Here is a 19,192-nt window from a genome sequence, read left to right on the forward strand (position 1 = left end):
AAAAGTACTAATTTCATTCATCAAACTCTTCACCATTCCTCAAAATTCCATAAAATAAGTATTTATAGGAAAACACAATAAACCCTAGGTCTACGTTGGATCAGAGATAGATCCATTAAATAAAATATCAATATTAAATAAAAAATTCAAATAAAAGCTTTATAGACCCAAGTCTTCTGCTCCGCTCCTGCATCAAATAGTTCAAGACTAAATCCCAACATCACCCAAGAGTAACACTCTTAAGGGTTTTATCAACCACAGTCCTGCCAATGTGCAACCTGTGATTGGGAGGCTTTTCGTTTGGTCTAACAACATGCACCCCCACCCCCCAAACAAAAAGTAGGGCATCCACCTCACCTTTGATTGCACTAAAAAAACACACAACACCAAGCAAGATTATGGCAATTAATTGACAAGTTGTCAATGACATTTTAGGGCTAAAGACTTTAAAAAGTAGGAAAAGTGATACAAGGTGGGAACACAGTACTATTTTCCAACCCTTCCAAACAAGACATAGTTTTTCTCTAAAAAGACTTTCTAAAAAGTACACTTTTTGATAAAAAAACATTCCTACAATGAGAAAAGTGAAAGCCTACCAAGAGAAAATAGTAATTTACACTCTCTGCCACCCATCTCACCACTACCAACTACCAACTCCCACTCATCATCTAACCACCACCACCATCCATCTCACCACTACCTACCTCTTGAGACTCTCCCTACAATGATTTTTCACCATCCATCTCACCACTATCACTACCACCCACCTCAAAAAAAAAAAAAACCGGACAAGCTCCACCACCATCCATAATCCAACCTCTGAGAAAACCGTGCCAAAAAAGTTCCCACCACTCTTCTCTCTTATTTTTTAAAGATTTTTCATTTTATTTTTTTCATGATACCCAAATAAGTGAAAAAAAATTATTTTAGAAAAATTATCATATCAAAACTTCTCATGGGAAAATGTCTCTTTCATATTAAGAGTTTTTCTTGCTTCCAAAATGTGCCCTTAAGCTCAACTTGTTTTCCTGTAGTGAGTTAAGCCAGGCTCCAGCTTGCTCGTTTTCATACATTATTTTCAAAGCTGAAAATACTAGATTTTAAACTCTAGCCTCATTGAGCAGAGTTCAAATTGGCACATTTAAGAAGACAATACATTCATTTTAGCTTTAAACCTATTCCTTGCCAAGTCAAACACTTCAACTGTTCATTATGCACTACATTATATGATATAAAAAATATCTAAACCATATTTATTATTACCTAACGAGCAAAACGGTTATTGTTGTTCAGCTTGTCGAGCCTATTTTACAAGTTCAAACAAGCTACTTACGAGACAAGCACAAGCTGAACCAAAAACAGCTTGTCTCATTTCCCAGCCCCTACCACAGCAGATTCACTTAAAATTTACCCTATCATATGATCTATAATGAGGCTCGCTAGCTTTATAAAATATTAGAAACGCCCATCATCATTTCTTAGAGCAGTTTGTAGATACCAACATGTTAGGTGAAACATGAGACCTAGATGAGAGGCCACGTATTTACAAAGTCAGCAAACTAAACTTTCTTTGATAAGATGGAGCCAATTGCTACATCCATGATCTGAAAAGCAGTAGTACTTCCAACATTGGAAGCCCGACAAGCCAATTCATCATTGCCTTCATGGTTTTCTCAGATCTAAAATAGCATGGCAAGAGTGGAAGCAGAACTTCGTCACACCTGCATATGGAAATAAACGGCTCACTGATTTCACAAACTTGATCCATCAAAGAAAGAACACTATCTACAAAGAAGAAGCACCTTTAGGAATGGAATGGGTACTCAAGACACGCTCCGGTTGAGTAATCCTTGGAAGGACAAGTAAAGATCTTTGTTATCAGGACCAAAAATCTCTTCTGCCTTTCTCAAAGTTTCCTGAAATTTAAGCACTAGATCAGACTGTTGAAATATATATATATATATATATAGTTTATAATCTAAGTTTATTTTAGTAACTTTTTCTTTTGTTCTTTTTGTAATAAGGTCTGCCCATTAGGGGGCAGTTTTGTATATAGCAATATAACCATTGGGAGTACCCCAACGGCTAGTGAGCTAGCCTCCTCTCTCCCTTTCATGTGTATATATGTGGGAGGCTTCCCACATTCAAAATATAATTTTCTAAAGCATTTTTAGAGTGAATGTTTTTTTTTGTGTTGTGCTTTTTTTGTGCTTGTGAGTGTGCCCTTGTTATTGCACATTAGTGGCTAATGTATTGCCTTTGTGGCCTTTTGCTCATGCTTTCTCTTGTATGCCTTTAGCAGCATCGTGATTGTATTCTTCTTTGTCACTTCATTACATTGTATCAGAGTCTTGTGTTCTATTGTATTTTTTTTTCTTCTACTCTTGTTTCGTGGTTTGTGCTCGCAATTGCGGAAGGAGACTATCTTGGAGTAAAGGGTATCTTCATTATTGGAGTCCGTTGCTTCTAGCTTTTATTATGGCCGAGAAAGAATATATGACGATGATCTCTTTGAAGTTCAATGATTCAAACTATCTCATGTAGACCGCTGCCATGCAAAATCATCTCAAAGGAAAGAAACTTTGGAAGTATATGAGTAAGATGATGAAGGAATCACAACTCATACAAAAAATATGATCAAATCAAGGCCCTTGACGACAATGAATGTCAAAAGACTCTTAAAGAATACCAAAACAAGATGGAAGATTAGGAAGCCGAAAATACCCAATTATTGTCTTGGTTAATAAATAGCATAAAACTCAAGATCGCTGCCCACATAGTTAAATATAAAAAAGTGTGATGCCTGGGTCGTTCTTAAATAAATGTTCGTGGAAACGGATTTAGCTCCCCAATACTTCCTCTCAAACAAAATACATACTATAAGACAAAGTGACAAGAGTACTAGAGATTACTATGAGATTCTCTCTCCCTTATGGGATGAGTTGGCTTTGCTTGAACCAAGGTGAGAATGTTATCGAGATGTGACAAAAACAACTCAGAAAAGATATTTACATTTCTTTTTTAGCTAAGACCCGAATTTGGACAAGTTAGGTCACCCGTTCTTAATAGGACCATTGCTCCTACTCTTGATAAAGTTCTTGCCAAAGTATATCAAGAAGAAACACGATTTAACATGTCCAAAGGAGTTCTTGTCATGTCTAGACCAAACAACAATGTGAGAACATATAGACATCCTCACTTTGGGAGAAATAACCATGGTGAAGAGAGAAAAATTATGTAGTTTTTGTAATGAACTAAGTCACATCAAGCCAGGTTGTCCAAATCTCAAAAAGGAAGTAGCCAGCGTTGAAGAATCTTCCAAGAAAGAGGACGAGGCAAACAAGAAAGCTAAAGAACTTAAAGATTTGTCCATTTCTCAACTTGTAGAGACTCTTCAACAATTTTTCAAGCCATCTTTAATATCCACCTCCGGAGTTGTGGTATCTACCTCCGCTCCATCTAGTATGTGTTTGTGGATTCTTGATTTTGACGCATCTTTTCATATGACTCCTAATGAGTCTCTCTTATCTGAATGCACTATTAATTCATGCAAATATTTTGTTTCTAATGCAAATGATACTTCTTTATGAATAAAAGATATTAAAACTTTAAAAAATATTTCAAATGAATTTTATGTTCCAAAAATTAGAGCTATTCCAAAACATAAGTTTATTTTTCGTTTCTCAAATGTTTGATCATGGGTACTCAATGTTACTATCGAAAAATGGCTGACAACATTCCATGTGCACTTGATAGGTATATGCAATCACATGCCATAGAAAAACCTAGTGTTAAGAGATCTGATCGCATTTCTAGACCTCTTAATAAGTTTCTCCTATGAATATTTTGCTCCAAAATAAAGAGTTTGTCTTATGTCCAATCATTCATTTTATGAATCATCTTCGTAAAAAGAGACTAAGGATATTCTCGAATGTATTGATGTCATGAAGTTAGAACTACATACTCTAGAAAAGGCAAAACTTGAAAAATTCAACCTTTACCCATAGAAAAAAAAAGACTAGGATGTAAATAAGCGTTTAAGGTTAAAACCAAGGAAGATGGATCTTTAAAAAGATAAAAAGCTAGACTATTAGTCAAGGGTTATTCTCAAGAATACGAGATAGATTATGAAAAAACATTTGCACCAATAGCCCCCATGACAAGTGTTAAGACCTTCATTGCTCTAACATCTATTAAAAAGTGAACCATTTACCAATTGAATGTTAAGAATGCCTTTTTGAACAAAAACCTTAATGACGAAGTATACATGGATCATCCACCTGATCTTGTGATAAAAAAAGAGAATGTTCTTCAATTAAGGAAGGGTTTGTATGAGCTCAAACAAGCCCCTAAAGCATGGTATAACAGGTTCAACAATATAGATCTTGTTATACCGACACAACTCTCCTTGTGAATGATAGAGGTTCTGATATTGTCATCCTCTTGTTATACATGGATGACGTGATTATTACTGAAAGTGATAAAAAGGGAGTAGAAGAAATCAAAGTTATTCTTAAAAATCATTTTAATATGTCTGACCTTGGCTATTGGAGATCCTTTTTAGGTATTGAGGTAGCTTATTCACCAAGGGGATATATTTTGTCTCAAACGAAGCTAGTTGCAAATATTATAGCTAGATCAAGGATTTCATATAAGAAAAAGGCAAACAACCCGAAGGTTATTAATGCAAAGATGAGGCTCAAAGATGGAACACTTCTTGAAGATCCAACGTCATATCGACAATTGATTGGGTCCCCAAATTAGCTGCATCATTTTTTATTTGCGCTCAGCACTTTTAGTGTGGTCTTGACTGCTGCTAAAAGTTTGGATGGAAAAACATAGATTTAGTAATGGCTCAAAATCGTCGTTAAATCTTTTTTTTCAAAAAAAAAAAAAGACGCACGGCATTACACAGCACATTCAAACAGGTTCAAAGGAAAACTCATTCGAAGATACGGGTTTGCCTATATATATATATATATATATATATATATATATATATATATATATATATATATATATATATATAGTTTATAATCTAGGTTTATTTTATGTAATTTTTTCTTTTGTTCTTTTTGTAATAAAGTTGGACTATTAGGGAAAGTTTTGTCTTTTTTATTTTCATTCTTTATTTGTAATAGGTTCTGCCCATTAAGGGCAGTTTTGTCCATCGCATTATAGCAGTTGGGACTAGCCCAACGGCTAGTGAGCTAGCCTCCTCTCTCCCCTTCATGTGTATATATGTGGGATGCTTCCCACATTCAAAGCATGTTTTTCTTAAGCATTTTTAGAGTGAATAAAATATTTTGTTTTTATTGTGGTGTGCTCTTTGTGTGCCGTTGTGAGTGTGCCCATGTGGCTTTGTTATTGCCTTTGTGGCCTTTTGCTCATGCTTTCTCCTGTATGCCTTTAGTGGCATCGTGATTGTATTCTTCCTTGTCACTTCATTACACAAACAACCAAACTCATCCAAATACATGTTGAGAATCATTATGGTATTGCAACTTGATAGTACTCAGCTAAGCAGCTGATTGTTATTGGTTTCTGCTAACAATATATGTTACATCGACACTTCTAGATGCCGAAGGTGCCTGTGTTGGACACAATTGGACACCAACATCGACATGCACACACCTGGACACTCCATAGGCATGCAACTAGGGGTGGCAATCGTGTCGGGTTGGCGGGTCAGCATACCTCAACCCGAACTCGACCCGTTTATTAAACGGGTCGGCTGTGGCAAACACGAACCCGACCCGTTTAATAAACGGGTAACCCGACACGACCCACCAACCCATTTAATAAATGGGTTGGGTCGGGTAAACGGGTTCTCAGGTTCGTGGGTCAGGTTGGCGGGTTGACGGGTTGACCCACCCACCTAACCCGTTTATTAAACGGGTCAGCCGGGTTGGCGGGTTGGCATACCCCCAACCCGAACCCGGCCCGTTTAATAAACGGGTTATGCGGGTCAACCCGTTTATTAAACGGGTTGGCTTAAGCCCAACCCGAACCCGCCTAAGAGGCAGGTTGGCGGGTCGGGTTGGCGGGTCGTGTCAGGTTTTGCCACCCCTACATGCAACGTTTTGATGTGCAAGTGCTCATAAAGGTGGATATGCATGTTGCATGTCCAAAACTTGGACACGAAGTGTCCAGTTCATGGCACACGGCGTTCGACACTTGGACATGAAGTATTCATTTATAACAAAGTGTCTGATGCTTGGACACAAAGTGTCTAATTTAGGACAGTTTAAAATGTTTTGAATACAAAGTAACCAGTTTAGGACACTTTTAGGTGGCTTAGATCGGAAGTGTCTTATTTAAGACGTTCATATTTCATGTATATATATAAGTCTTGGCATGTCCAACACCTATACATCCATGTCAATGTGTAACATAGCATAACATGCATAGCCTTTCTTCAATCATGCTGCAACAAATTACTCTTCCACAAGTATCTATTACTTAAATTGCTTTTCATAAGGTATTGCTGTTATTCTTAGAAGGAATTTTCGTACATGAATTTTATCATGTTCTCACATTATCAATTTAATCACAGTAAGAACTTTATCAAGTTAACAAGAATTTATGTATTTTCAACTAACACCAGTGGGATACCAAAGGTCTTGTGAATAACATCCCAAGTCCATAGCAACTTGACTTAACTCAGAAGTATACCAAGTAGATCTCAGGAAGATAGAGCATTATGTTAAGCTCTGGAGAGTGCCTAATAAGTTAGTAATTGGGTCAACAAGAGACAGATGTTACCTCACGAGACTGTTTGTGTGCATTTAGCTCTTTGATGTTAGCCAAGAATGCACTGAACTGCTCATACTGGAGGCGACTCCTGAAGTATAACAAATATCAAAGCTGTTATGGAAAAATATGAACCAAACCACAGAAAATAACCATTGGAGGAAAACATAAACCTGGCTTGGCGGAAGAATGCTTTTCCATCCATCCGAGGAGTACGTCCTACAAAAGACATGCAACTTGAATCAGAAAACATCATCTTTTTTCTCTGCCTGAAGGTTAAGTGTTGGGGCTAGGATTTCCCACAAAAGAAGGCAAGAAAACCTGGCCCATATTACATATATAATTAGAAATAATAAATTATATATATACTACTTATAGATGGAGGAGGGGCACTTGTGCACAAAAATGTCTTCCCTTAGAAACTTTTTAAAAATGACATAGGTTATTGCTAAGCTATCGCCTGGGTACGGGTATGGAGGGTACGACACGACATTCTCCTCCCAAATACATTTCCGGTAGTTCTACTCTCCCCAACTCCTTGTAACTCCCCCCAACACAGGTTCCAAAACAGAGGCTAATTTCATTTGACTATTTTACTAAAAAATTGGACACTGATAAGTCTTTTGAGAAAACATGAGGCTCTTTTAGCATAGCATGCAAATGTGGGATTTTAAATGAAAATCCCCAAAATCAAAAAATGGATGAGTGTGCCGGTTATGTAGGAGTTAGTTGTTACGTGGAGTCGGCATCTTCCTGAGAATCTCTCTCTCTCTCTCTCTCTCTCTCTCTCTCTCTCTCTCTCTCTCTCTCTCTCTCTCTCTCTCTCTCTCTCTCTCTCTCTCTCTATATATATATATATATATATATATATATATATATATATATATATATATATATATATATATGGAACAACATGATGAAGAAGGCGGCTTTTGTAGGTGGGCTTTGATGATTCCTGCTTCATTCTAATAGAATAGAATCCTCCTCGTACATTATACAAATGGGAGACATTCGGACAGACTTAAGAAAAAAGAGGAAGAGGACATTAGAAAGGCGGCTGCTTATGTGTGACCTGTGGCCCGTGCCTCCTATTTCTTCAGGGCAGGCAGAGCGAGTTTGCGAGCTCCATGTCGAACAGAAAGCGAATGCGAGTAAGTTGACCTTCCCAACAACATTGAGAAAAGAGCGACAACGAGACTTGGAAGTGCAGACGTTAAGCGCAGTTCTTTGAATCAAATGATTCATTATACAATTGAATGAAAAAGATATCCAAATCGTACACGGTCCCTGATATGGAAGTGGTCAGGGCACGGGAGGTAGGACCCTTCAAATGTACTAGAATAGATATATATCACATAAATACAAAATAAACTGAATATAATCTAAATATATATGCTATATCTAAAATATGCATTATATATAGAAAATATAAAGTTATAAACTGAAAATATAATTATAAATTATAAATTAAATATAAACTTGTATATACGGAGGGTAAAATAAAATGGCGTGTCCATGTGTCGACAAGTGGACACGCATGTTGACACAGGTCCAGAGGGAAAAATGGAGTGTTTGTGTGACATAGTTTCTATGTGTAGGTGCCTTTTTCAGAAATGTTGAGAACTTTTGTCATTATGCCCTCATCACGCACATGAGAGTGAGAGAGAAAGTAAAATAAAAACGTCTATAAACTTAAGAGAGTAAAATAGGTAATTAGTAATGCATACATTAACAAACTCCTTAAAGCTAGTGGAGACAGTGGAATACGAAACATCCTAGAGAGGGAGATCTAACCCTTCATTAGGATGGCGGTTTTGGCTAATATATATCTATCTCTATATATATAGATATAGAGAGAGAGCATTTGAGATTAAATAGGCAACCAAACTATCTCTTTCTTTTCTCCTAGATCTTTGCAATAGGAAATATTTAACAAGTTACCATAAAGAAACTTTAAGTAGGGGGTAAATTAGGCACATTCATTTAATTGGAATTTGGACTCAAAAATCCCCTAATTTGACAAGCAGCCTGAAAGGTGGAGGAGGAGGGGCAGCTAGAGCTTTTCCTTCCCCACCAATTGGCTCCGTCCATGCAATGATATATCCTCCAAGAAGTACTATTTAATCCAACTTCATGACCAACTGAGACTCATTACTACAGCAAATCTTTCTCATTTTTGCATGGCCCACAAAAAGTAGGTAAAAGTACAATAATAAAAAAGTAGGAAAATGCAAAAACATTTTTTCTCCACGTCAAAACATGAAGTTTTCCACGATAGTCCCACTAGGAGCTTCACTTCTAGCCATTGAATGCCAAAACCTATGTCATATTGATACAAACAGATGCAGACACAATATGGATACAAGAGATACATAAGCTATATTTGAAAATTAGAAGACGATGGCATAAATTTTTTAAATTTTAATGATAAAAATATATTTTGATATTTTAATAGTAAAGCACCAAATAATGTTGGACATGCCATAGCATGTGACATGGCCTGTCCGCATGTCGTGCCATGCCACATAGAAATGAGACCTTATATAGCATGTTCATGTGATGTACGTAAAAACTAAAAACTAACTGTCTGCACTAAAAGATTAGTGGTGGTCCACATCACATGAGAATCATCAGTTTCCAATGTTTCCAAAGTCTTTCTTAGAAGAACCATGAACTGGACTCATGACATCGACAACCAAAAGTCCACAGGTCACCTACCATATGGTCAATCCAAAATAGAATGAAACTTTGATGAGTCAAATCAGCCGGATAGTTCAAGTATGACCAAAAGAAAAAGGTCCAGATATTCAAGCAGTACAAACATTCAGAAGCATGTGGAAAACCTGGAAATGAACGTCCATGAGGAGGGGAGCCAGGTGCAGAGGACTGCTGACTTGGAGGGTACCATGATGGCAATGCAGATCGCCCATCAAAGTGAGATTTCGTTGGTGAAGTAGCAGCTGAATTCAGTCTTGGAGACACAGCTGCAGAAAAAACCTTTGGGGAAACTGTACTCGATACCACTTTTGGTGTTCCTGTTGGAGTAAGCCGTGGAGTGATGTATGGTGTTATAGAGAATTTACAACCAACATTCCTTGAGTCTGCAAATGGTGTCCACACAAATTAATGAACCATCGTCAAAAGACCCGTATACTACAAGTCTACAACTTGAGCAAAACTTACTATCTTGAAATGTATTTGTCGCATCTGCTAAGCCACTTTGGAATTGATTTGAAGTGTAGCCATTAGGCTCCTCATCTAAGACACCAAAGGAAAAAGAAAAAGCAAGCACAATGAATTATCTAGAGATAATATGTATTGCTAACAAGAGGATAACTAGCATCTAGAGATAATATGAAGTCTCAAAAATTAAATACCTTTCACAGATGAACAAGAAGATGATTTATCAACTGACGGCTCACAAGTGCCAATATCAACCGTTTCTGCTTGCTGATAAACAAACAGAAATCATGCGGATAACATTTAGTGGAAGTCTATTTGTTTGCATGCATGCATGTGACCATGTCAGAGAGAGAAAGAGTGTCCTGATCGAGAGCACTCCTACATAAACTTTTTCAGTTTGTAAATAAATCTTACAGATGAATTATCTTCACTAAGTGACTGCATTAAATGTCTCTTGAATGTTTCCAGCTGCCAAAGGAACCAGAAGCCTAGTTATGCTTAAGTACCATCAGCATTCAGAAGCAATATAGATGGTATAAAGAAAAATAGATACTAGTGTAGTCCTATCATGGAACTTGATTGTGTATGCCAATATAGAACTTTAAACTCCTATAATTAACATCCACATTCAAATCCTTCAAGAATTGTATGATAAGCTTTTAAAATAAAACAAAAAAACAAAACAAAAAAAACATTGCCAGTATGCCAGCAGACAAACACACGAATGAAGTGTAAAAGCCTCTAACAACAAGAGATGGTGCCCTACATATAAGCAGCATAATGTAGGTCATGTACCTTGCCATTTCTCATCAACCTTATCCCATAAGGCATAGATTTTGACAGCTAACATGACCAAATAACAGTAACAAGTCAGTTAGCATATCATGCAGGTTTGACTCGCAAGGACATTTTTTCTATAATTTGTTATTTTCATGAATCCATGCTTTTTTAGTGATATTGTGCATTGAGTTTTAACTTCAAAAAACATCAACTTGTCTTGAGGCATATGGAGATCCATGAAGTCATGTACGTCACTGTGTGAACATGAAAGTGAACCCTAAAAACACAAAATATAATGTATAGAGAAAATTTGTGCAGGTGGTTTGGCCATTAAATTTGGTTTCTCATTGCTGAAAGGAAAAATGATCACCCGTCGAAGTTATGATACAAAAATAAGAAAACTATGATAATATGAAAATTAAAAAGGGATGAATATATAGGATGAGAGCCAAGGAAGAAGAAGAAGATTGTGACTTAGTTTTATTCAAAAACAAGTAGCCATGAATATGATAGCATGTCATGTTTGATGTTGGATGGTCGACAAAGACTGTAACTATTGGGCTTGTAGCCTAGTGGGGATGGGTTTGATCCATGAAGATAGGGTGTGGAAGGTTAAACCACCAGACTCGTATCCCACCCTTGTGTGATTTGTAATGCATTATCTTTCTTTGATTACTGGTAGTGATCTGCCTAAACCCAGCTTGCCAATAAAAGAAAAGAGGTACTCATCGTATTAGAATATTCAATCCATGCTCTAATCCTGTGTGGATTGAATATTCAATCCATGTTCTCATCATATTAGAAATTAAAGAGAAACTTACTTTAAATATCTCGCGATAATATTGTGTTCTTATTGCAATTATTAACAACCAAAACGAAAAGAAACTTTTACTTAAAAGGCAAGCAAGGGCATTTTTAAGCCCCACTTTGAAAAATATGAAAGGCTGCTGGCATGGACTCAACCCACTTGAAGAGCAGCCTTTCTTTTCTTTATTTCGCATGAGGGGGGAAGCACCTGCTTAAATAGAGATGGGAGGGGAGCTTCTTTCCCCTCCTCTTCGATATGGGACTAACTTTGTGTCCCCTTACACTCTAAACCATAGTAAATGCCCCTATAAACCATGTATAGAAGCGTTCATCCCTATTTTTTCAAAGTGAGACATTGTGCTTTGTATTTATGGGCTCATACTATTGTAAAATCTTATAATCCCTTTATAAAAATTTATATTACTTTTGCCATATACTTCTTTATAAAAAAATTAGAAGGCAGATATTTCCCAGATAAAAAAAATCAAAATATTCCGTGGCCGAGAAATTGTCGAAAAGACAATTGTGACTATGTAGAAAATATTATGACACTAACAACTAAAATAACCATAATGACAATGTTTTGAAAATGTATTCATCACATGTATCAACTATCAAAAGGATCTAAAATTGAAACAATTGAAAATAGAAATATCAAATAAAGTAATAATCCCACACCACATAAAATTTTAAATAAAGCATCAGCTATCAAGTATTTACTTCAAGAGTATAACGAGTTTTAGAAGTGTGAGACTAACTAAAAAAGGTTTTAGCAAGTATTAAGTATTACTATTGACCTATGTCACATGGGTGCAGGTATGCGTGCGACACGGGTGCGGAGAAATTTCAAAAATTTTGGACACAGAGACACGGCTATATATATATATATATAACAATATATATATATATATAACAATAATAAGATTGTAAATTTTAAAGTAAAAACAAAAAAGTAATTCTATTGAAGTAACAACACAAACTTATCAAAATATAACAGATAAAGAAGCTTGTGAGTGTGATACCGTCTTGGTTCCGAGTCGGGTCCAGATCCGGACCCGACCTGAGTCCAACTTAATTTTAATAAATGGACAAAAATAGACTCAGTCAAAGTTGACCGAGTCCAAAATGTGGATGGACTCGGCCTCAATGCGTTGACCGAGTCCGACACTTCGTTGCCCGTGTCCGAAGTCGCACCCATGTTGGGGCGTGTCGACGGGGGTGCGTCGACATTTTAGCCGAGTCCGTGTGACTTAGCTATTGACAAAAGAAGGGTTATCCAATGTCTTTTATCCATCACTTTCACCAATTACAAGGAACATAAAATAAAGCAATGAGCCGTTTCCCGTAATTGTTTCCTTCTTTCTTGTATTCCATTTCTAAATCCAATCTTACATAACCTTAATAAAACCTAAGAAAAAACTCTTTTCTTGCCAATCTTATAAATAGGGTGGGTTCCTAAATGAAGCCCTATTTAATAAAAAAATGTCTCGTTAGAAGTAAACAAGATCTAAATATTACTAAATAAAGTCATATTTATTCAAAAGGTCTTGTTCAAAATAATAAAGATCTAAATAATGTATCTTAAAATTTTTATCAAAAAATATAAGTTAAGGGTGAGTATAATGACCCATCTATTTGGAGAGGATGAGTTCAAGTTCAAAATTCCAGCCTATGCCTAATCCAAACAGACCAACCGTTGCCTAAACCAAATAGACCACCCCATGCCCACTGGCTTCCCACCCTTTACATAGGCCAGACCATGGGGCGGGCTGGGCCAAGCCATTATAACAGGCCCATTAATAAGCCATGGTCCGGCTGACCGGCTTATGGCTTGTCAAGCCTAGATGCAGTCCCAACCAGCTTAAGTAGGAATAGATCCCACGCCCAGCACAAAAGGGCCAGCCTCCAAGCATTCCCGACAGGGGCTAGTAAACGAGCTGAAATAACCGAACAGGGCATGTTCGAGCTCGACTTGTTTACCAGTGGTCCAGTGGATTGAGCCCGTGACTCGGCTCATGTTCATGTTTAGCTGAGCCGAGCTTGAGCTGGCCTATTAGGTAATTATATATATATATATATATATATATATATATATATATATATATATATATATATATATATATATATAAAGTGTAATATGTAAAAACATATATGTTCCATATATTTTCCATGCATCATTATCTTTGCATATATATTTTCTGCATTATTCCTTTTATATATCACAATTAAAATATATATTATACTTAAAATATATGTATATTTTATCTAATACAAGCTCTCCCAAATCGAGTGTACCCAAACACCGTATTGTTTAAGTTAAACAAGCTGCTCATGGCTAGGCTCGCCAACTATATGAACCATTCACGAACGAGTTCTGGATGAGCCAAACCGCACCAAGTCACAAGCTGCTCGGTTCATTTGCCAGCCCTATTCCTGACCAATGCCTAGCAATAAAAAAAATTGACCATATGTTATAACATGGTATGACCCAATTTTTTTCAGTTCTTAATACACACTTTTTCTCAACTCAAGAGAGGGAGGGGTGCTTGTATCATGTATTATGAGCATGCAATGCTACAATTTATTATATCATGTTATACTGTGCAATATGACCTTCACATAGACTCATGACCAGTGGTTAAGACACCATTGTTGTCCTTATGTCTTTTATGCATAATACTTTTGTTTTCAGTTTCTTTGCTACCAGACCAAGTTTTTTTATCAGTATTTGGCCTAGGTCCGGTACCAACTACCAAGAGTATCAGGTTCTCTAGTTAAAGACCAATATCATCAAACATAAAGTGACCAAGCGTGATTTGACCAATTGGCCTACCTGGCCTATGGTTTCCCTTGCTCATCCTCCTCAGCCTTCACAGAGATCACTTGAGTACAAATGACAAAAACAAAAGGAGACCCTCTAAACAGACAAGCATCACCATCGTAATTCACCCAGAAGCTAGAAATCAAAGCACCTGACTTTGATCAATCTCATTTCCATAGACGACAACAAATTACCATAATTTACTCTATTAGGGAATTTTACAAATTTAGATGCCACGATAAGCTCATTATTTCAGTTTCAAAGCAGTATTACTTCTTAAACAGATTCCTATAATCAAAAGGATTATTTTCATTGACACATAAAGTAGGTAAATATTAACAGAAAAATCAATATCAAGTAAGTGTCTCAATTATAGAAATATACAATTTTCTATCAAATGAACAAGCCAAACCCAAAAGGTCTACAGCATTATATCCGCATGAATAAAATACTATAAATGGTCAAAAACAAGAAGCGCCGATTATAACCTTTAAATGCAGCAGTGTTTGATAGAAGAGAGAGCAAAAGTGAGACTGAGATGAAAAACAACTAAAACTTCTTTCAGAAAGAAGGATGATTTACCTTGGCCAAATCTCTGTTCAACCTTTTTGTGGCAATCGTCAACGCATCTTTCTCATTGGAAAGCTTTATCTGCATGTCCGAAAATCTCTTGTTGATCATCACATTCAATACAACAAACAACAACAGTGGTGGTGGCAATGATGATGTTAATGGTGTTCACAAAAAAACAGTTCTGAAGATACAGAACTATGAATGAAGACAATGGATTGCTGTAATAAGAAACGATTCAGGAGAATGAATCCAGAAATGAAACCCCCAAAAAATCAATCCGTTTCAGAAGCCAATAAGTGAAGGTCTAACAGCGCATACATTCTCATCGAGGGCAACACGAAGACGAGCGTCCGTTTCCTGAAACGCTCGCTCCAGCTGCAAGACTTTGTCCTGGAGATCGTAAATCAGCCGGTCCTTCTCGGAAATCTTCTGCTTCAGCCTACCCGTCTCTGATTCGAGCTTCGACACCCGAGACGCGATCGCCAATGACGTAATCTTCCGTGCCAAATCGAGCTGGTCGTAAGGGTCGGTGGGGATAACGGCGAGAATCTCGTCAGGCAGATGGAAATCCGAACCCAGCCCGCTCGAATAATTGCTACCCTGATTCATTCCTTTCCCTTAACTGATCAATTAAAGTGCCCTAATTCCTAACCCAAAATGAAAAACTAGGAACCCAGAAAAAAAAAACGATTTCAACAAAATTAGATCAAAAAATAACGAGCAAAATCCAAATTTCCATGAAAATATACAATAAGAATCAAAACTTCACTGAGATTGAACCAAAAGAGAAAGTAATTACAAAATTCGGAAGCTCATGACGAACCTTTTGCGTCTGATTGTGAGGATTGACGGTTAGGGTTTTCAGGGGACCAATTCTGAGGGTCTTTTCAGGGGTCGGAGAAGAAAAAAATGGTGGGTGGGTGGAATTTTTGGGGGAGGAGTTGTATGTGGTGGCGTTTGAAACTCTGAAAAGTTTCCCTCCAAAATCTCCAAAAGGTAAAAAAAAAATAATTTGAATTGGACATGCTGGAAAATGTTGGCACCCTAAATCACGGATGTTTATGTTATGGGAATTATTAATTTATTATTCTATTTGGCTTCCTTTAGTTGTGTTCAAGTAGGGATACAAACGGATCCGGTAGGGTGAGATATCACTCCCAATCCTATCATATTATTTTGGATTCGGATCCTTTACGTAAGTTCCAAATAGGTGTGGAACAAAATTGGGTTTGGGTCTGTCGGGGTTTACTCAAAAATCAATAGGTTAGACTCAATTTGACCCAAATCCAACTACAACACTCGTCTAGTTCCAACCTAAATCTGGATAAACCCAAATATATTATGGATCTGTCTCAATTGATATACATGATATCCAATACCAAAATATGGGTTAGATCCCATTTCAGATCTGGTTTTTGAGGATTGGTTCTTCTTTTAGATGTGGATTAGACTTAGATCCTAAATAAAGTTCCGTATCCAGTTAAAAGTTGAGACCCTCAAAGGCACGCGCACCCACACACAGGGCTGGGAAATGAAATGACCAGCTCACCGTTCGGCTCGGATCGGAAATTGAACTCGCGAGCCTTGTTTAGGTAGATGAGCTGAGCACTAACATGGCAAGCTCGGCTCGACTCAGCTCGCATAGGCTTGTTTTATATTATATATGTATATTACATACATAAAATGCATATTATATATGTATTACACATATATTATATATATTTAATACATTATTAAGCTTTAGAAAACTCTTTAAAAACTTTTTTTTTTTACAAAACGAGTCAACTCGTGGTGGCTCACAAAGCTTGGGCTCGGCTCAACTCATGACGAGTTAGCTTTCCGAGCCTCAACAGACCAAGCTTGGCTTCTTTGGCTCGTTAGCCCCTAATGTACACTCGCGCGCGCGCGCGCACACACAAACTGAGCGATACGTGTTTTAGTGAAACGATTTAAGCCTGCTGATTTTCATGCAAAAAATGGGTTGGATTCCAATATGGGTCCTAATAAACCCACTTATATTTGTTCTGAATCTCACCCAAATTTGGAGCCAAAATATGAATCAGATCCGTTATGAATCTAACTCGAAATTCCAATCCATTTATAAGCTCATAACCACCGTGACAAAAGTAAAAAAACAGCAAAATCTTGGCAGCCAAAAACTCACCAAAAAAAATAATTTATAGATCTGGTGTTCGCAAAATTATCTCAACAATAAAAACAAATTAAAAATCTAGAAAATATTTTTATAAATAAATACAAATATTAAAAAAAAATGCATGGTTTTTACGATAAATAGGTGATAAAAACATAAATATCGTATTTAAAATGCAGTATTTATGTGTGTGACAAAAAAAAATCATGAGAAATTGCCATTTTTAACTTTCAGGTAATTTCGCGTGATATTTTTCGCGAGAATTTCATCAATCTCATGATATTTGTCACTATGCTCATAACTAGGGCCACATGTGGTTGGATTTAAGCTGGATCTTGCCTGATCTGAAACTAATTCTGAATTTTGTCCACTTTATCCGAGTGTGAAAAAGACCCGATGATATAAGATAGAATCCAGATCCGAACTATATGCATCAATACCGGATCCCATAACAACATATCTAAAACATGCTCTTTACATTTAAAAATTGCAACAGGATCATATTTTGATTTGAATCTGAATGAGATCTGACCTAAAATACTGAATCGAATCTGATTCAAATCTGAAAATAAACTGATTCAGCAGATTCCAGTCCAATCCAAATACGCATTTGAATTTTACCTGAAGGATCCAAAAACGAAGATAATATGGTGGATTCGGAGTGGGCGTCTCACTGTATCCAATCCGTTTTGCACAATAATGTTCGGGGGTGTAAATGGATCAGATTAGGTTAGACCCTAGATTTGTATCCAATGCATTGTTTTAGGATATGATGTAAAATGTCTCACACTGCATATTCAGATCAGATTCCCACTTACATGATCAGACTTTTTCAAGTGCTTACAATCTTTTTTTTATCGGAATCAGTAACATTTTAAAGATTCGGATCTTCATTCAACTATACTACACTGGATCTAGTTGGACCTGGGTCTAGTTTGGACATGCTGGCAATGAGTGTTATCAAACAGGCAGGATCAGATCCGGGTAAAGTATTTATTCATCTTAATCGGAAGTTTGGTAAAAGCTAGGCCTGATATGAACTTATAAGCTGGGTCCGTATACTACTCAGGTCCTGCGGGTTGGACCCGAATAGCTAATCACACCCACTGCATCAATGCTAAGCATGTGTCCTATTTTATCCAATCTTGGGTGCCAACCCATTGACAACATTTGCAAAAAGGATATCGTTCTTTGACATAGGATGGGTTCTAGATGGTGATCAGTCCACATCTAGGTGAAAATGTGGAGCAATCTTAGCCGTTGATGGGACAGCTAGGATTGAATGTAGGATGAGACTCATCCTATGTCAAATGATGGGATCCGTACTCCAGCATTTGTCTTTGAGTCATGATTATTGCCAATGCATTGGATCCTATAGGAGCTTGATCTAACAAGACTGAGTTTAGATCTGAGTTTGACGTATTGGATTCGATTATTTTCTTGTTACCTCCAGCCAAAGAGGCTAAAATGGATCAACCTTCGCAATCCGAATCTGGATCTTGGGTTCATTGTTAAGCAAGTCATGTACCTAACAAGAAGCATTGATGCAACCAAAGAAAGCAAGGAGCTTGATAGATGAGTATGGTTCATGTGCAAGAAGAGTAGGAATACAAACGTGTTGTGGTTTCAAATATTGACGATAGTTTGAAAATTTATCGTCACATTTTCATCCTATTTTCAAAATATCACATTTTGAAAAGATTGCGATGAGAGAGAGTGAGTGAGAGGGAGGGTGAGTGAGAGATTCTGGGAGGGGTGGTGATCCTCGGGGGGAGGGGAGACCTTCAACCCCTTCTTCTCTGCAGTACCGTCAAAGGGTTCCCTTCGTCTGCGGACAACTTACGATCCATCTTACTGTTGCTGCACCCCTCGAATGCAGGGAGGGTATTGTGTGTTCTCCCCCGAAGACGCATTGTTTGCTACAGTGCATGTTCGGAGGTCCGAATGAGCGCCACATATATAAGCTATATAAGCACATGGGGCTCGTATTTTCGTGTGTATCGGCATCACTTAGCATCAGAGTTCGGTGCAGTTGCAAAGACTTAAGTACTCTTTCCTGCTATTCTCACCATGAAATGACGGTTCAAGAAAATGACAAAAATATTCTTCATTCAAAAAAAGGA

At 37.1% G+C, this 19,192-nt stretch overlaps 1 protein-coding gene and 1 long non-coding RNA gene across 2 annotated transcripts; both read right to left on the minus strand.

Annotated features, from left to right (window-relative positions):
- Positions 1–1,485: 1,485 nt before the first annotated feature.
- Positions 1,486–6,954, minus strand: LOC149822650 (uncharacterized). The gene is made up of 4 exons (XR_016425701.1): positions 6,927–6,954; positions 6,766–6,844; positions 1,803–1,916; positions 1,486–1,721 (listed from the first exon to the last, which is right to left on the minus strand). It is a non-coding gene; the product is annotated as an uncharacterized LOC149822650 (long non-coding RNA).
- Positions 6,955–8,753: 1,799 nt separating this feature from the next.
- LOC149822651 (uncharacterized protein At4g15545-like) lies at positions 8,754–15,873 on the minus strand. Its single transcript, XM_089980335.1, has 8 exons — positions 15,741–15,873; positions 15,236–15,582; positions 14,927–14,995; positions 10,351–10,404; positions 10,131–10,203; positions 9,937–10,011; positions 9,576–9,854; positions 8,754–8,869 (listed from the first exon to the last, which is right to left on the minus strand). Exons 2-8 carry the CDS (start codon positions 15,524–15,526, stop codon positions 8,754–8,756), a joined length of 957 nt encoding a protein of 318 aa, XP_089836461.1. The 5' UTR covers positions 15,527–15,582; positions 15,741–15,873.
- Between the last annotated feature and the right edge of the window lie 3,319 nt (positions 15,874–19,192).

Source organism: Nuphar pumila, chromosome 11 (assembly GCF_984573655.1).
Source record: "Nuphar pumila chromosome 11, dmNupPumi1.hap1.1, whole genome shotgun sequence".
NCBI classification, from domain to species: Eukaryota; Viridiplantae; Streptophyta; class Magnoliopsida; order Nymphaeales; family Nymphaeaceae; genus Nuphar; species Nuphar pumila.